General features: G+C 37.2%; 1 protein-coding gene across 2 annotated transcripts in view; it reads right to left on the bottom strand.

Annotated features, from left to right (window-relative positions):
- LOC150110047 (acetoacetyl-CoA synthetase-like) overlaps nt 1-20,863 on the bottom strand; it is a 515,069-nt gene that overhangs the window by 184,894 nt on the left and 309,312 nt on the right. For both annotated transcript variants that reach the window (XR_016548138.1, XM_090390896.1), the window contains exon 13: nt 1,638-1,751. Coding sequence is in view for 1 of the 2 variants with exons in the window: in XM_090390896.1 (XP_090247022.1) it covers nt 1,638-1,751 (114 nt within the window). In the remaining variant the exon portion in view is untranslated. The remainder of the gene's footprint in view (nt 1-1,637; nt 1,752-20,863) is intronic.

Genomic DNA, 20,863 nt, shown 5'->3' with positions numbered 1-20,863 from the left:
TCGAAAAATTAGTGAGGGACCATATACAGTTTTGGGCAGATGAGGGTAATGCTGTCTGTGAGAATCAACATGGTCTTGTTAAAGGGCACTCTTTCTTTAGTAATATGAGTAATACGATTGCCTTTTATAATAATGTGACAAGAGAGAGAGCAGTTGATGAGGCATTAGACATGGGTTTAGATGTCCAGTTAGTCAAGTGGATTTTGGATTGGCTATCTGATAGGTATCGGAGAGTTGTGTGTGTGTGTGTGTGTGTGTGTGTGTGTGTGTGGTGGGGCTATATCAAGGAGGCAAAAGTTTAGAAATGGGATCTTACATTGCTCAGTACTGGGACCTGTATTGTTTAATCTTTATATCAATGACATTGCCAGTGGATTGCAGGGGGGATATTCAGTTGTTTGTAGATGATGTGAAGCTAGGAAGGGTTATTAGTAGTAGTGCAGATGTGGCAGCCCTGCAAGAGATGAATAAATTGGACAGGTGAGCAAATGTATCAGTTTAATGCAGCAAAATGTAAAGTCTTGAAGTTTAGGATACATCGATGGGAGGCTGCATACTCTGTTGGAGTAGCTGTACTGGAGGAAGTAGGGGAGACAAGAGATCTGGGGGGGGGGTGATGATTGATAGAAAACTGAAATTCAGGGAACATATTGCAAAGGTGGTGAAGGTAACCCAGAAGATTGTTGCAATACTGAGAAGGACGTTGACCTGCAGAAATAAAAGAGTTGTCATTCCATTGTATAAAGCCATGATTAGACCACATTTAGACTATTGTTTTCAAATTTGGTCCCCAGGATTACAGAGACGGATAACAAAGATGGTTTCCAGACTGTACAATGAGGGTCAGCTGAGGGAATGTTGACTGCAGAGTTTTGTAGATAGAAGGAGAGGTGATATGATTGAGACTTTTAAACTGTTGAGAGGTGGTTACAGGGTTGACACTGGGGAGTTCTTTTGCTTGGTTGAACAGTGGGAAGGAGTGATGACAAGAGGCCATCCCTGGAAGTTACGAAAGGAAACTGTGAGCAAGAGGGTAAGGAGTGGTTTCTTTGTGTGGAGGGTGGCTTAATCGCGGAATGCATTGCCTGATGGAGTGGTGGGAGCGAGAACGGTCAATGAGTTTAAGGAGTGGTATGATAGACTTTGTGTTTCTTAGGGGGGAACTCCCCCTCAATGAGTCTTGACAGACTTTATGTTCTTAGGAAGGACCTCCCACGATGAGTCTTTTGACTCCATGGAGGCCTGAATAATAATATGACTGAGACTTTTAAACTGTTGAGAGGTAGTTACAGGACTGACACTTGGGAGTTCTTTTGTTTGGTGGAACAGGGGAAAGGAACAAGGACAAGGGACCATTTCTGGAAGCTGTAAGCAAGAGGGTGAGGAGTGGTTTTTTTTTTTTTGCATGGAGGGTGGTTGATTCATGGAGTGCATTGCCTGATAGAATGGTGAGAGAAGGAACAGTCAATGAGTTCAAGGAGTGGTATGACAGAACTGTGTTTTCTAGGATGGCCCACAATAAGTCTTTTGACTCCATGGAGGCATGAATACTACTACTACTACTAATAATAATAACAATAAATAAAATATATTGATACTCCTAATAACAAGAGTGATCCAAAATTTTTTTAACTCACCATCTTCATTCCAACACTCTACAGAAAATCCAATATTAGGTGGCTGCATTTCACCATAATAAATTGGTAAATAAGTATTTTCACCACTCAGAGCACACATGACATCTGTTGCACCTAAATTTAAAAATAAAAGTTCATACTTATTATTATTCCTGCCAAAAACATAAGATATTAGCAGGATTGCTGGAATGAAATGAAATAAACTGTGAAATTAATCCCTTAGAATGTTTTTATCTGGCATATATATATATATATATATATACATATGTACTCTGATGGTGATTTCTAATAGCAGAAATCACTGTGCATGTAGTACTAAAATGTTAATGATTATTAATCTCCATGAGCCACAAGACTTATGCATACGTCCTACTCTAATAGTCACCATGTGGTTTACCTTTAAATTGTTGAACATCAAATGCAATCATCACCTTCCCTTGTAATGCATTCTTGTTTGTCCGTTACTATCCACACAATGAAAAAAAACCGAAAAAACATGGAACTTTTCTTTTCTAAAAATCATAATTAATAAAGAAAGAAAGCAATTTAAAGATAAAAAATCTCATTCCACATGCTGAGCTTCCAAGATTTACAACAGGTGTAAACAAAATACATCAGTTGTAAATATAGATTGCAAATGGATAAAAAGAGAGAGAGAGAGAGAGAGAGAGAGAGAAGGTTTTAACAATGCTATTAACATACACAGATTACAATCAATATTGCATTTCAAGTAGCAAGAGAAAACAGGAAAAGAAAATTATTATAACTTACCACTTGTTCAATCTCATATGTTAATATGCCCTTTTATAATGATTTGAATAAAATGTTTGTCCAGAAGTTCATACCCAATCACTGAACTAGGCTACACACGTTTGAGGCAAGTTCATGGCTGTTGAGAAAAGGTAGGTAAAAAGTAGCACTTAGAGCTCTGTTAAAACAGTGCTTCATAGACTTACAATGCAAGTACGAGGGCTGTTCAATAAGTAATAAGACTAAATTTACTGTCGCCAAACCACTCATCACAATATTATTTTCTGTGGAATAAAGAAATATTGCTGTCTATTAACAAAAGAGGTTGACAGATGGCGTATACGGGCTGATGTGCCAGAGTGTCACGTGACTAAACAAGCTTGTTTAGTCACGTGACACTCTGGCACATCAGCCCCTTTTCCTCTGTATCGCATATTTAATCTCTTCGTTCATCCATTTAACACCTACATTATTTATCCTTGTGACCCTTGAAATACATTTAGACCTTGATTCTGGTAGATAGTTCATGAATATCACTGAAGCATCACTGATCTCCTTTCCACCTAACTCCACATTTCATTCCATGCTGTCTCTTGAGCTTGTCATAATCATAAGCCTTGTAGTTCTACATATAACCTTTCCTCACAGAGGTCCTAACACTGCTGAAAATCACCCACGTAACCACTTCATGGTCACTCTCATCAATCAGAGGGTGATTTGACACATCATTTATAATAACATCCTCTGATGAGATGATCAAATTCACAACTCTTAAGCCTCGTGCGTCCTCTGTTACATTCTGCCTGAGGTAACTTCACCTCAAAAACTGGAGAAACTCATTTTATTTACTTCCAGTTGCTATCTCATCATATCAGTCTATATTGCCATAATTAAAATCACCCATAATGATCACCCTTTTCTTATTTGCTTGGCTAATTTGATTATACATTTCATGGCCACTACCATACACATTACTAGGTTTATAGTAAGAGATCTGGGGGATGATAGTGGATAAGGATCTAAAATTTAGGAGACACATCGCCAAAATTGTGAAGACAACACAAAGGCTTCTGGGAATGATGCGGAGGACACTGGCATGTAGAAGTAGGGAGATTCTTGTTCCGTTGTATAAGGCTTTGGTTAGGCCACACATGGACTATTGTGCCCAAATTTGGTCACCGGGTTTTCAGAAGGATGAAGAGATGTTGGAAAGGGTCCAAAGGCAACTGACTAAGGTAGTTTCTGACCTCTGGAATGTCGAGTATGAGGAAAGATTAAGAAGATGTAATTTTGCAGAGTCTGGTGGATAGGAGGAAGAGGGGTGATATGATAGAGACCTACAAGTTGGTAAGGGGTTGTTATAGGATCAATGGTTGAGAAGTTCTACAGAGAATAGTGGGAGATCAGGGGAGAACCAGAGGTCATCTCTGGAAACTGTATAAAGAGGGTGTGAGTAGGGGAGTGAGAGGCAGGTTTTTTTCATGCAGAGTTGTGAATGATTGGAATGCCTTGCCTGAGAGTGTGATGTCTGCAAGGAGTTTGAGTGTGTTTAAAAGACACGGCATGATGAGATGTGTATGTGTGTGTGATAAAAGGACCTCCCAGATGAGTCTCTGACTCCATGAGGTCTTGGGGTGGTAATAATAATAATAATAATAATAATAATAATAACAACAACATCTATTTCATTCTATTCACCTCTATCTCACACCATACTCATATTGCCTCAAAACCAGCACCACTATTTCCTCTCTTTCATTTGTGCTTTGTATGGACATAACTCTTTCTCTATCATCAGTAGCAACCCCCCCCCTCCCTTTTTACCCTTTTCATCTTCTCAAAACACATCATATCCTTCCATCGCTTTCCTGTCAGGATATCATCCTCATCAAACCATGGCTCACTTATTCCAACAATTTTGGGGTGAACAAACTCAGTCAATGCAACCATTTCGTTTTCCTTGTTTCTGATTCTCTAGCATTCATATACAAACATAAGAGATCATTCTTGGATCTATAACAAGTGTCAATGATTGCATGTATTAGATGCGACTTCCCCATACTTTCCTTGAGCCATTTCTTTTTCTCCTTACACATACCAGACCCTTCTTCAAATCCAACTGTTTTCCCAACATCTCAGGTCATCTCCTTTCCTTTTTTGTCTACACAGGCATTCCCATCCTCTTGGACTATCAACCTTTCTCACACTGTGTTTCCCCGTCCACCCTGAGCCTTTCTGTTTCTCTGTTTGTCCTGCACACGTGTTCTCTCATTCTCTATACTCATGACACCCACCCACTTCTTCATTCATAACCACCACTTCAATCTCTCCTTCCTAACTCTCTCACTCTTTCACATCACTTCTTACTTGATCAGATTCATTTCTTTATCTTCCTGCAATAATCTCTGCAAATGATGCCACATGATTGCTTTCCCCAAGTGGAGACAGTATGACTAAATTGGTTATTGATATGTTCTCCAATGCTACGACCAGATCCAACATTCTTGAACCTTTTCTCCCCTTCTATTACATGCTGTCTCAGGTAATTATCTCTTAAGAACTGTATAAACTCCATTTATTTCTTTCCTTCCTTCCTTCCTTGTGGCCATTCCTTCTCGCAAGGCCATTCTCGTGACTGCAAGCCTGAAATGAATCGCGAACCCACAGAAATTTCTTATAAAAGTTATTCGGAAAATATGTTTCAAAATTCCGTTTCAGATTTTTGAGGTGGTCACAAACCCATTCCAGAAACTCAGAATCAAGAAAAATATTATTTTCCACTAAAAAGGATTCCAATGTTTGAAAAGGTGCAAATTGTGTGTCTTTCACATAATTAATCCATAAAACCAGTTTTTTCTCGAATGCCTTTATTTTGTCGTAGGCATCTAGAACAGTTAAAGAATTTCCCTGAAGGGAGAGATTTATTGTAGTTCATTTAATTTCGAAAAAATGTCTGAATGATAGGATAGTGTTGATAAACATGCTTCGTCAACAAGGAGTGATGCAAAATCTGAATTACTTTCATTTACAAATAATAATGAGCCGTGGAATGCATTGCCTGATGGAGTGGTGGGAGCGAGAACGGTCAGTGAGTTTAAAGAGTGGTATGATGGACTTTGTGTTTCTCAGGGGGGGGAACCTCCCCTCGATGAGTCTTGACAGACTTTATGTCTTACGAGGGACCTCCCTCGATGAGTCTTTTGACTCCTTGGAGGCCTGAATAATAATAAAACTTCATGCCTTAATTGAAATAATACTGTTAATAGTTTGACCCTGGAAAGCCAGCGAATTTCAGAATGAAGCAAAAGTTGTATATATTCACTGCCCATTCCATCGCAGAGTACTGAAAATAACCTGTTATTTAACGGTTGAGCTTTAATAAAATTAACTGGCTTTACAGCATTGTATAGCACAGTTTTGAAATCTGGTGCCATTCCTTTAGAGGCTAATGCTTCCCTATGTATGAAACAATGCCCCCAATTCATATACGGAGCTACTTCCTTGACTATAGAAACAATCCCACTATGCTTGCCTGCAAGGGCGAGAGCTCCATCCGAACAGAAACTCATACATTTTTCCCACTGGATCCCTTTGTGTACTATATAATTGTCAAGAGTGTGAAATATTTCTTCTCTAGTTGTTCAGGATGACAAAGTTCTACAAAACAGAATATCATCATGAATGCTGTTATCATGTGCATATCTTACATAGCATATTAACTGCGCATTATTTGTAACATCAATGGTCTCGTCTTTTTAATGCATAATAAGGGCTCTTCTTAACTCTTTCAATTAACTGAGATTGTACATCACCTGCTATATTATTAATTCTGCGACTGACAGTGTCATTTGAAAGAGGAATCAAATCAACATCTTTTAGTAAGTTGTTGTCAAACAGTTTTTACCACATCTTTTATAGCTGGAAGTAGTAAATTTTCCTCGATAGAATGAGGTTTCCCTATTTTTGCTATGCACAAACTTAAGAGATAGGATGCTTCCAGTGCTTTGCTATTAATGGAACCCATGGCTAAAATTATATCTTTCCCATGATTTAATGTCCCTAAGCATCGCTGAAAAAATTCAATTGGCTTATTATTCATATCACATTTAGTTTCTAAATGTCATCGGAGTTTCACAGGTTTCATGCACTTGTTCAACAACACTTCATAACACAAAACACATTGAGGTTTCTGTTCACTTTCATCTCCACGCCAAGTAAACCCAAATTCCAAATATGAACTGTTATATTTCCTACTGTATTTTTAATTTGAACTGCTTGTTTCTTCTACTTTAATAGTATCAGAATTACTCGCCGTTACAACACATGTATCACAATTAGTGTTAGCATCACCTGTTTCATTTGCTCTTCTTTTCAAGGTCCTAGTTCTAAGCCACTTTTCCATTATTAAAAAATATTTCCGAAAAATATATAAATACTGGGGTTAACTCAAGATACACTTTGTCCAAGTATCACTTAGCACTTCTGAAGATATACCGAGCCTTGGTTGAAGGAGGGAAACCTTCAGTAATAAAAATCAATAAACAACAAGCAATTGGTTGAAATGTGGATAACACATATTCACTTCAAATCTGACAAAACAACAAGGGAAGGTGGAAGCAATAAAACTATATTGTTGTTCACTTCACCCCGCTTTTATTATTCGTCATTCTGCCACTAAATTTGTAGCAGCAGAATGACGAATAATAAGAGAGGGGGTGAAGTGAACAACAATATAGTTTAATTGCTTCTGCCTTTGAACATTCTGATGCTATTTGTTGTTGTTTTTTTTAAGTCTCTATTTGATTTCAATAATTTTTACTTATTCAATTTTAATTTGTTTTGTTTGGATAATTAAAAAATATATATTTATTTATCTTATTTAAGTCTGCCTGTGGACCACTGTCCCATTGTTGCAGACCACAGGTTGAGAAACACTGTCCTTGAGTATAGCAGTAACCAATTACATATTTCATTCTATTGAACTCTGTCCCACACCAAATAGTCTCAAATGAACTGCCCTCTATATACCTGTCATCTTGAAGCACTTCTACTCTTAGCAAAACCCCTCCTCCGATTCTGTCCCGTTTGTCATCCCTGAGAATATTGTATCCTTTACATTCTATCCCTATATATTCTTGGGCAACCAAGTCTCACTAATTCTTGTCATTTTTGGTCAAGTTGTGGTAAATAATGTCAAAAATTCTTGACACATATTCCAAATACTTCTGGCATTAGTATATATAAACTGCAATACCCTTCCTCCCACAACCTCGATGTGTGTGAATTAGCCCACTTTGTATACAGTTTATTTTCTGAGAACAGCTAATTCCACATTCATAGTGATTATTGACCTTAGAATTATTAATAGCTGACTCTATCACCTCTGTAATAAACCCCATTCCTTGTTTTTGACCTAATCATTCGTTCCCACAGCTACAATAATCTACTCACTCTATCTCTCTGCAACTTCACAGCCTCAGTTCTATCCCTAAGTTTTGATCTTGGATAACATGCTTTAATGATGCTACCATTTTTCACACCCTTAATTATAGAATCCCTATATTAGAACAATATATTTTATTCTCCTTTAATCTACACACCCCCTTACACTCATTGCTTGTTTTTGTCCCTGTTTCTTCTCCCACATTCTTTTGGGCGTTGCTCAGTAATCTCTGTATATGTGTTTCTTCACTTTTCATTCCATGTGCACACATTTAATCTGTTGCTAAATAATCTGTCATTTTCATTCATTATCATTTTCAATCCCCCCCCCCATACTTTCCATTTCATAAAAAAACATCAGGACATATTGGAATGCTGCAAAATAAGCTATACAAATTGTTCCATTGTCCCAGGAGAATCTGTACAGCACAATTTACTCCACATTCTTCTATTAGTTACATTGTATGGTTGTATACAGAAGACATGATTCCTATGAGACTGACTGCACTTAAATGCAAAGTCTTGATGTTCACTTAAACCTGAAACAGCAGACAAATCAGATGCATCATCATATATCTCACAAATACTTCAGTTTTATATGAGTCAAATAAAACCATGGTAAGTGGAAGGAATTTAGTCTTTGGTAATCTGTTTAACTGTAGAGCAGAGTAGAGAAATTTGGAGTTAGTGACGTAAATAAGCTTCTGTACATTTCTCTGCTTTATCATTCAGCCAAAGAAATTACGAAATCTCTTTGGCTGAATATATTCTATTTCAGTCATTATATAGATGCACAAACATGCTTTATATATATATAGCATAAATGGGCAAAGCATAATATGGATCTAACTAAAGAAGTGGGAAGAGAGGTATATCATATATGCAGCAATGCGATATAGTATCATGTTTTCTTTTAGTTTGATATTCACTAACTGTGGAAGTTGTAAGCTGTTCTTTACCGCAATTTATTTTCACTGCTAGCATTTCTCAGTAGTAATATTATTTTAGTTATTCATTTTTAAACCTTCTTCAGTGGTTCTTCATTCCTGAGGTCTGGAAACCAGATCTACACACAGTAATCCAAATTGTACTCTGGTCAAGGTCTTGCTACTTTCTTGTGTGCATCAATGTACTAATTAATTGCAATAATGCTTAATGCTATCTTTACCTTAGAGAGCAAGTGTTCCCATTGTTTTTATACAAAATTACTTTTATGCTGAACACTACACTCTGCTTTTCCCCTTGCTCCAACTTAAAAAAAAAATTAGTTGCAGAGTTTATTATTATAAATACCTTTACAGATATTCACTTACATGAGCAATGAATTCTTAAGGAATGAAAAAAAAATTTTTTTTTTTTCATATAGCAATTACCGTATTTTTCGGTGTATAAGGTGCCCCCATGTATAAGATGAACCCTACTCTTTCAAACTCAAAATTAAGAAATCGATATTTTAAACATCTCCACTGTCTAATCATACACTCAGTAGGAAGAGGTCCAAACTGTCTCTCTGAAGCTTTATTTCCATGTTCTTTTGCATAATTGATGATTTTTAACTTGAATTTTGAAGAATATGATAATCATTTTTTATTTTCAGACATTTTTATGGACTAGTGCTCAAAATATTGTTAATGCATTAACTTACCCTGCCAATGAGTTGCAGACGTATGAATGCTTTCAGAGTTCTGATTGATTTATTCAAAATCAGCTGTTAATGACATCAATTGACAGAGTTAACAAAGGCTAGTGATTGGCGGAAGCCTGTTTGGGGAGACAACGTACCGGCAGTTCTGCCACGGCAACTGCAGTTCTCTCAACCGGATTCACTCCCCCACCCCCATCCCGCATGTATAAGATGACCCCCCCCCAAGTTTTGGTCTAAAAATTTTAGAAAAAAGTATCATCTTATATACAGAAAAATACGGTATGTATAAACAAAAATTATAATTTTAAGGTTAATTGTTAATTATTTTCATAGTACTGATTACAACACAGAATGATAAGAAAATAATTATTATTTATTTATTAACTTATCAGCTGATATTTTGCTGGTTTTATATCCAATATCTTCAGAGCATAAGAACAGTTTATCACAGTACCCAAAACAACAACAGTTTGGTATAACAATGAGACTAGTTTAAAAAATTGTAATGGACAACACAAGGAACTAAAGCCCTAATTAGGTGCCAACTATGTTGGAAAAAGAGAGAAATAAGCATTAATAAGTATTATTACTATGTAGGCACAGTGGGGGCACAGTGATATTGCTGCCACCCATTTTTTTATCGTTTTAAAGTGGTTACAACTCCTGTTTTTACTTTGAAAGTGTTCTCAAGTAACTCTACCAGTCATACCGAAGACAGTGATATAAAATTCACCAAAATCAGCTAAGAAGAAACCAAATTTTGAAGATTCTTTGAATAATCTTTCGTATTTAAGCTTGCTGCGATGGATTATTTTTGTTTTCTTCCAACGAATTTTATGGTGGGTTTCTAAGGCATGGTCTGCCAGCCCAGAGCGGCTGTACTGGTGAAACAGGATGTAGTCTTGGTGTTCTGAAATCCTGATATTTGTTGTTCTGCCTGTTTGCCAAAGTAGGACAATTTGCAGCTGCAAGGGACCTGGTATACACCAGGTAGGTCTAGTGGAAGTGTGTTGGTCTTTGGTAGAGCGGATAAGCGATGCCAACTTTTTATATGGTCTGTAACAGGAAGTAAGGTCATATTTTTTGAGGATATTGGTTATTTTTTCAGAGGTGCCCTGGATGTAGGGGATGGTGATAGACTTGGTGTAATCTTTATTGTGGAGGGGGGGGAGGGGGGGGGAGGTTGTGGTTTACAGGTTTTAGTATTTTTTGGATTTTTTTGGGGTTATAGCCATTGGCTAAGAAAGTGTTGAGGATGTGGTTTAGTTCAATAGTCAGGGCCTTGTCATCTGAGCAGATTAATTTTGCCCTGTTATATAGTGTTTTTATCACCCCATATTGTTGTGAGGGGGGGGGGAATTGCTGGTGAATGTATCTGCCAGTGTGGGTGGGTTTTCTGTAAACAGAGAAAACCAAAGATCCATCAAGCTGGCGGGTGATTAAAGTGTCTAGGAAAGGGAGGGTGTTGTTTTCCTCTTTTTCTAAGGTGAACTGGACTCTGGGATGTTGGTTGTTTAAGTGTGTTAGGAAGGAGTGGAGTGTGTCTGAGCCATGTGGCCAAATAGCAAACACATCATCCACATAACGAAGCCAAATAGTGGGTTTTTATGGGGCGGTGTTTAAGGCTTTCTCTTCAAATGTCTCCATAAAGAAATTGGCCAAGGGTGGCGAAGTGGTGAACCCATGGCTGTCCCCTCTATCTGTTTGTAGAACTTTCCTTGCCAAACGAAATAGCCTGAGTTCATTGTGAACTGAAATAGGGCAGAGATATCGGGAGGAAACTTGGCTTGGATGAGCTCAAGGGTTTCTTTGAGTGGGACATTAGTGAATAGGGAGGAGACGTCAAAACTGACCATTATGTCAGTGTGTTGGAGTGTGAGGTTTTCTATACTGGCTTTAAAGTGGGCAGAGTTTTTTATGTGTGATGGTGTGTTGCCAGTGTAGTGTGTGAGCGTTTTGGCTAAATGTTTGGCTAATTTATATGTGGGGGAATCAATGCCATCCACTATGGGACGCAATGGCACATTTTGTTTATGTATTTTTGGGAGTCCATATAATCGGGGGGGTTTGGAGTTATAAAGTTTAAGTTTATTGGCGACTTCCACAGGCCAAGAAGTGACTTTCTTAAGGAGTCTGGATAGTCCTAATCTGAGAGCTGGTCGGATTATATTCAATGGGGAGGTAAGTAGTATGGTCTCGTACTAAAGAATTTAGCTTACCTTTGTAGTCTTTTTGATTGAGTACCACAGTTATGCTTCCCTTATCAACTTTGGTGATTACTATTTTTTTGTTGTTTTTCAATTCTTGTAGGGCTGTATATTCGTTTTTGGATAAGTTGGATTTTGGAGGTTTGGCTTTAGTGAGAACACCGACTACATCCAGTCTCACGTTGTTGGCGATATGGTTAGGCAGGTTGCGAATTCCACGCTCTATTTGGATCATGATTTCTTCAGCAGGTATCCTTTTAGGAGCTAGGGCAAAATTGTGACCATGTGAAAGTGCGGTGAGTGCTTCAGGCTTTAAAACTGCCGACGAGAAGTTGACTACAGTGTTGAGTGGTGGCTGGGGTACAGAAGTAGAAGTCTTTGTCAGGTTTTTGTATTTTTTCACGTGCCGACTATGTATTTTTTCGAATTCCTTTCTTGCCGATGTGCATGAGATGTCATGAAGTATAGACCATAGATCAAGGCCGAGTGTATTAGAAAGCTCTTCCTCTAGCGCCTGTAAGGTTTTGTTTTCATCGGCAAGGATAATGCGCGTCGCGGTAATTTGTTCTCTTAACAGGGCGAAGCTAGTGCGGCTATAAATGGAATTCGCAACCTGCCTAATCATATCGCCAACAACGTGAGACTGGATGTAGTCGGTGTTCTCACTAAAGCCAAACGTCCAAAATCCAACTTATCCAAAAACGAATATACAGCCCTACAAGAATTGAAAAACAACAAAAAAATAGTAATCACCAAAGCTGATAAGGGAAGCGTAACTGTGGTACTCAATCAAAAAGACTACAAAGGTAAGCTAAATTCTTTAGTACGAGACCATACTACTTACCTCCCCATTGAATATAATCCAGCCAGCTCTCAAATTAGGACTATCCAGACTCCTTAAGAAAGTCACTTCTTGGCCTGTGGAAGTCACCAATAAACTTAAACTTTATAACTCCAAACCCCCCCCGATTATATGGACTCCCAAAAATACATAAACAAAATGTGCCATTGCGTCCCATAGTGGATGGCATTGATTCCCCCACATATAAATTAGCCAAACATTTAGCCAAAACGCTCACACACTACACTGGCAACACACCATCACACATAAAAAACTCTGCCCACTTTAAAGCCAGTATAGAAAACCTCACACTCCAACACACTGACATAATGGTCAGTTTTGACGTCTCCTCCCTATTCACTAATGTCCCACTCAAAGAAACCCTTGAGCTCATCCAAGCCAAGTTTCCTCCCGATATCTCTGCCCTATTTCAGTTCACAATGAACTCAGGCTATTTCGTTTGGCAAGGAAAGTTTTACAAACAGATAGAGGGGACAGCCATGGGTTCACCACTTCGCCACCCTTGGCCAATTTCTTTATGGAGACATTTGAAGAGAAAGCCTTAAACACCGCCCCACAAAAACCCACTATTTGGCTTCGTTATGTGGATGATGTGTTTGCTATTTGGTCACATGGCTCAGACACACTCCACTCCTTCCTAACACACTTAAACAACCAACATCCCAGAGTCCAGTTCACCTTAGAAAAAGAGGAAAACAACATCCTCCCCTTCCTAGACACTTTAATCACCCGCCAGCTTGATGGATCTTTGGTTTTCTCTGTTTACAGAAAACCCACCCACACTGGCAGATACATTCACCAGCAATCCCCCCCCTCACAACAATATGGGGTGATAAAAACACTATATAACAGGGCAAAATTAATCTGCTTAGATGACAAGGCCCTGACTATTGAACTAAACCACATCCTCAACACTTTCTTAGCCAATGGCTACAACCCCAAAAAAATCCAAAAAATACTAAAACCTGTAAACCACAACCCCCCCCTCCCCCCTCCACAATAAAGATTACACCAAGTCTATCACCATCCCCTACATCCAGGGCACCTCTGAAAAAATAACCAATATTCTCAAAAAATATGACCTTACTTCCTGTTACAGACCATATAAAAAGTTGGCATCCCTTATCCGCTCTACCAAAGACCAACCACTTCCCCTAAACCTACCTGGTGTATACCAGGTCCCATGCAGCTGCAAATTGTCCTACTTTGGCAAACAGGCAGAACAACAAATATCAGGATTTCAGAACACCAAGACTACATCCGGTTTCACCAGTACAGCCGCTCTGGGCTGGCAGACCATGCCTTAGATACCCACCATAAAATTCGTTGGAAGAAAACAAAAATAATCCATCACAGCAAGTTTAAATACGAAAGATTATTCAAAGAATCTTCAGCAGCTCTAAAAAACGTTCCTAACCTCAACAAATTCGGGTGCATGAAACTGCCCCAAATTTGGGAGACTTTCATTATGAGAACTTCAGCCCAACTGCCAAGACTACCAAATTAGCCCGCAAGAGGGCACCATTAGGACTTTAGGAACAATATTAGTTTCTTGCTTTCTTCCTGATTTGCTTTGTGTTAGTTCCTGAGTGCACATACCATATCTTTATGTTCCCGAAGATGGCAATGTGAGACATTGCCGAAATATAGAAGTTATTCATTAAAGTTACCTTTAATTAATATACTTTATATGCGTTGTTAATTCCGTAAACTAATTACCAGTTATGTCCAACCAACGTATAAGTCTTACTACTAGAATCAAATTTTGAAGTGTTGAAAAGTGAACAGAGAGGACTGTGGTCAACAATGAGCGAAGAACAAAGGATGTCGCCATCTTTACAATCATGCTACAATTGCTCAAGGGAAGAAAGGTGAGTCATGAAGTGTATCAAATGCCTGGAGGATTTATCGTCCGATGGAAATCAAATAACCTGTACGAAATACAGTAGGATTCTACACTTAAAATGTGCCAGCATTTCAGAAACAACCTGGCAACGTAAAACTAATGCAACACGTGAAGAATGGAAGTGTGTAATCTGCAGGAGGAACAAAGAAACGCACCTAAGGCAGCCACCTACGATGCAGCCGATTACACCGGAGGCAAAATCAGATGATGAACTGAACAGACAAAAAAATGCAGGTGAGTCCTATAATTTCAACTCTTTAAATATACTAATAGCAAACGGTCTAAGACTATAAAAGCCAGCTTAGTAGATCTTGTGTAAGAATTCTTCGACAAACAGAATGAACAAATAACAAAAAAATCTAGCGAATATGAAGATTTAGTCAAACATAATAATTTATCAGTGATAGAAGTGTTGCAAACGATGAAAGACATCAAAATCAGCATTAATGCACTAAATGACAGGCAACACAATTTGATGAAAGAAACATCCAAACTCCGTCAAGAACTTCATTCTCTAAAACTAAAATATGAATGTTTAAATCAGCAACAACATAAAGAAGATCTTATCATAAACGGTCTTCCTGAAACTGCACCTACAGAACACCTCAGAGACGTAGTTTTAAAATTAGGCCATGCAATTTTAAATCCTCCAAAAATAAAATCCTCCTACAGTTTAACAACATTCAGACCATAAATCGGATTCTAGGAAGAGCAAAAAACAAGGCTTGCCATGACCTACACCAGTCATAGTTTGTCTTACAAGCAAGTCCACAAGAGACAATCTCATAAAAGCCAGCAGAAAAAAACCAGTTGCCAAGGACTTGAACGCATTGCAAGACAACACACCAATCTTCCTATCTGAATATTTAATACCATTCAACCAGAATCTATTGTACCAAGCAAAAAAAGAAAAAAACAGAAAAAAATTATCAATTTTTGTGAATCAGAGATACCAAGATATTTTTGAGGAAGTCACAAACTTCAAAACAGATACAAATTAAAAGCTCAGAAGACATAGAAAGGCTGCCACAGTGAAGAAAAAAAATAAAATCTCCTAATTAGTTCAAAAAGAAGACCACAATAAAAATGAATGTGAACCACCAAGACAGATGCAATAACACCAGAACACACCAGCAATTTCACTTTGATCAGACCTTTCAGATCATTCATTTGATCTCCCAAACATCAGCCTACTTCCAACGCAGCAATCAAATCAATAAAAAAAAAATACATGTATCTAACTGGTGTCATCTCAGATAAGCTCATTAAAAAGCTTCGAGGATGCAAGCTGAGCCATCACATCTCAACTGAGATCAACAGAAAGAAAAAAAAATATTTATTACATTGAAGTGCTGTAGTTACAGCGGTAACCTCATAAAAACTAGCAGGATCAAAAAACCAGTAGTCAAGGATCTGAGTGGAACTCATGACAATACCGCAATCCACCTGTCTGAGTACTTACACCTTATTATCAGAAATTATTCTACCACACAAAGAAAGTAAAAACAGAAAACAACTACCAGTTTATAAGGAAAAGAAACAGCAAAATACTCCTTAAAAAAGATGCAAAGCCAATCCAAATAAAATCCATAGAAGATCTTAACAGGCTGCCACATTAAAAGGAACACTAATGAGTCTTAACCTGGCGCTGGTGAGGTGGGAAAATGTAACAAAAGTGGTAAGGTGAGTTCCCACAGACCCCACCCAAATAATGTAGTGTATTATAGAAATCAATATCTTTTTAATCAATATTAGTGGATTCTCTGTGGATTCTTCCTCACAGTCTTGTTCTGTATCTGACTCATGGTTACTGACTAATTCTAAATCAATTTCACTATCATCATCATCTCCGCTAAATGGCTCCTTGTCTGTCAAAGCATCATCTATAAGTTGAAGTAACCTCTATTCTTCCTGCTCGTAACTCATCTGGTATAAAAAAGATATCATTTTCAAAATACCCTCTAAATATTTATGAAAATGTATTTGCTTATAGTTGGTATGTAAAATTATAGAAGACACGGCAGAAACAATAATATTTTGGTAGAATATACATGAAAACAACTTACGTTTCGGAAGTAAATATAGTCACACTTTTGGTAAGGTGTGGTCTGGTGGATCCCAGCACACTTTACACCTCTGCACACTAAACTTGCTTGCGTGCAACAGCCTGTCGCCTATGGCATCGAGTAGCGGGTTACGGGAGGGGAAGCTATATTGAGGCATGACTCACTGCCATGCATTGTTAAAAAGTTATAGTCAATTTAAAATCTTTGGGGTCTGTGACACCCCACCTTACTAACGCCAGGTTTAAAAAGGGAACAACATACCAATCTACATGAACATAGACCACCAAGCAGATCTAATCATCCCAGAACATGACAGCTGCCACATTCTAAACACAATAACAGAATGAAAACAAGTGACTATCCCCCCCACCAAAAAAAAAGGACTATTTATTCTTCATCAACATCAGGAGCATTCAAAACTAGCTGCCTCCTGCAAACTTATCTAAAGGAAGATATAGACAACATAGATATTTTATTATTAACAGAAGTATCCACAACAAACGAAGAGGCAACCATTTACCAAATGCCAAACTTTCAACAGCACAAATACTGCAAACAAAACATAATATTATTTAGGTATAATAATATTTAGCAAACATAAATTAGAAATAATAGCAATAAACTATAAATTAGAATATGTGGAAAATATATGCATGTTAATATATGAAGTTAAAAATATCAAACAAGAGAATTCCTTGATATTAAATGTAGTATACAGACCACTCAATTTAAGCACCACAAAATTTTTTGATGAATTAAACAGATGGCTTTTGCACCACAGAAGAAGGCAGCTCAGAATATATGATAATAATAGGTGACATAAATATAAATAACAACACGGCATAATACCTAGACCTCTTTTCAGCATATAACATAACTCCCCATCCAATACAGTCATATACATGAGAAGAGATAGTCGAAAATGCAATCACCTCATCCTGTATTGACCATATAAATATACAGGCCTCTTCAAACAGCTATACAGCAACCATCATAAGATGTAAATTGGTAGACCATTAAGTCATTGCACCACAGTTGCACACTGAAACAGAAATCTTAAAACTCACTGAGACTACAAAAGTGTATAACAGCATCATAAACAAAACTATAGTAAATGACAAAATCAGAAAAATAGGCTGGATGCAGATAGCATCTTCCAACTCTGCTAATGCTGTATATATTACCCATAAATTTACATTTAAAAAAATATGCAACAAAGCATTAATAAAAATAAAAACACCTCCCAAACCAGTTGGAATCCATGGAAAACATTCTAATCCTTATAGGTACCTGTAACATGACTTTAATTCATTAAAGTTAATTACTGTGGTTATCGTGTAATATATTGTTTTTAGAAAACATAATTAATAGATATATACAAAGAAAAGATGTCCTATGGAAACAACTTAAGAGGTCACCTAACAATACAGTTTTATAAGCTGAATACAAAAGAAAATGAAATTACTTAACAACACAGATTAGAAATGCAATACACACAATACACACTGAAATGCAATACTGGACAATACACACAAAACCACTGCCTCAGAAACAATAAAACACAGCTTTACTTGTGAGTCCAAATCCCTCAAACAGTTGGCAAACAATTTAATCAGCACTTTGTGGACTCTGTCCAAAAACTGCAGGAAACATCCTCCTAGGGCCATGAGTAACCCAGTCAATGCAGTTCTCCACAGTAACTAAAGAAGAACTATCACTTGAATTCATCAAATTAATCCTAACAAGGTCCCGGAATAGATGGAATCAGACCAAAAGACATCAAAAAACACTCAAAACAAATAAAAAAATAAAGGAACAGTAATGCTCCTGGAAGATTTCATAGATCTAATAAATGCTACGTTAGATAAAATAGAATAGTATTAGTTGTTTTTATTGATCTAACGAAAGCATTTGACACACTAACACAAAACCTTATTGAACAAACTAACACATATTGGAATCGGAGGTCATCTACCCTAGTGGTTAAAAGCATATATGGAAAACAGAAAGTACATCACACGTATAGGATCAGTGCACAGCAAAAGAGTTACCAGTAACCTGTGGAGTATCATAAGAACCTGTTCTTTCCCCCATTTTGTTTAACGTATATACACACACGATATTAACCGCCTTCCCCTAAAAGTTATATCTTCCAATACACAGATTACATGGTCATAGTATTCATTCATAATGACGTAAATATAGCTTACACAAATGGGCAACATAACATCAATCTGATCATTAATTAGTTAAATGAAAATGGCATATATATGCAAGCTCCTATACACAAAGCACTGATCCTAAAACCACAGGTATATGCAATCATAGGAAAACAACACGTTAATTGACCACTTTGATGCTGATCAAAGTTGGAATAGCTATACATATTATACATATTATCTACACAACAAATTCAGGATAACAGCAAGCAAACTATATTGATTAAAAGACATTGCTCCGAAACACACAAAAATACTAATCTATAAAGCATTATTTGAAAACATTTTAAGATAGGCAATTACATCATATGCATTCTTGCAGACTATGAACTTAACAGATTACAACTGTTGCAAAATAAAATGTAAAACTGATATTCTGGGACTGAAGAGAAGAGCCTACACTCATATGGGCAGCAGGGTCAGAACATCAAATATTTAAGGTGAAACACACTTATGCCACTATATAGTCATGCTAAAACATTACTTCAGTCCAACCTACAGAGTAACCAGAAAAACATATCAGATAACAAGATGACAGTCAACAAACTACATAACATATAAGTATAATAATCACTACAGAAAAGCCACATGACGCTTCTACATACCTGACAAGACCAACAAACTGCCATCTGATGAGAGAAACCGACAGAGCTGAAAAAGGTGCTATATAGACATAATGAGACTGTTTATTTTATTTTATATTCCAGCATATGTTGTGAATTCCTTATGTTATGAATTCCTTAAGTTATTTGTTGTGAATTCCTTAAGTTATTTAAATGTGCAGCCAACGTACAAGCCTTTCTACATGAAATTCCTCCCAAACATGCAATATCCAAAATCAACCCCCCCCCTCCCACCTTCATAAAGGTGAAACCATGTTCATGCAGTAGTAGTCCATGGGCAGCATGCATATACGCCTCTATCTGTTATAAATTAAAGATGCCAAGAAATTATATTCTTGTTTTTATCCTTTATCCAAGTGTAAGCAAACAAAGTTTCCACCTGAAGTATTTTCAGGGCTGGGCAACTTGTATATAGAAGCTAATGATTTCACATCACTTGCTTTAGTATCCCATAATGCAAAGCACATATCCTTATTACAGACATGTATAATGCTATGAAAGGATAAGTGCTTTGCATTATGGGTTATTACTAAGGCAAGTGATGTGACATCATTAGCTTCATTGTACGAGTTGCCAAGTCCTCAAAAAAACACTTCAGGCACAAACTTTGTTTGCTTACATCTTGGATAAAGGATTATACCAAGAATATAATTTTTTGGCATCTATAATTTATAGTATTACCAAGCAGAAAAAATCTCTACACATTAACCGAAAAAAAAAAAAAAAGCATTTATATATGTATATCATCATACATATGTTTCCAAGCACATACATATAAACAGCTAAATTTACACTTGACTCACAACAGGTATTGAAATAAAACCACAAAGCCAACACCATTATGTTCCTTACAATCTCTACAGAAGTTTCAAGGAAGACAGAAGAAATGCCACCAAACAAGTACAAGGGTGGCCTGAAAGGTTCTCAGCCAAACTATGAAAAAACAAATTTATAATTTTAAAATTATTTTAATTTTTCAACATAATCTCCCTTAAGACTAATACATTTATTCCAGCAATGCTCCAGCACCATTATCCCGTCCTTGTAGTGGTTCTCAGTAAGATCTGCACAATACCCCTCTACAGCTGCAATCACCTCTTGAATCAAAGAAAAATGCTGACTAGCAAGGAAGAGTTTTAGTTTTGGGAAGAGACAGAAGTCAGATGGATCCAAATCCTCAAGACCTTATATTTTGCTGCATTAAACCAACATTCCCATTCATTTGTCCATCTGTCTAACTTATTCAAATCTTCTTGCAGGGCTACCAAATCTACACTATTACTAATAAACCGTCCCAGCTTCGCATCATCCACAAACAACTGAATATCCCCTGCAATCCACTGACAATGTCATTGATATAAAGGTTAAACAATATAGGTCTGTACTGAGCCCTAGGGGGATCCCACTTGTAACCCTCTGCCTCCTTGAAACTGCTCCACCATACACAACTCTCTGATACCTATCGGACAGCCAATCCTGAATCCAGTTGACCAATCTGACATCCAG

This window comes from Typopeltis vanoorti, chromosome 1, assembly GCF_054136105.1.
Source record: "Typopeltis vanoorti isolate ZY-2024b chromosome 1, IOZ_Tvanoo_1.0, whole genome shotgun sequence".
In the NCBI taxonomy this organism is placed as follows: domain Eukaryota; kingdom Metazoa; phylum Arthropoda; class Arachnida; order Uropygi; family Thelyphonidae; genus Typopeltis; species Typopeltis vanoorti.
This window is presented reverse-complemented; position numbering and strand designations above follow the sequence as displayed.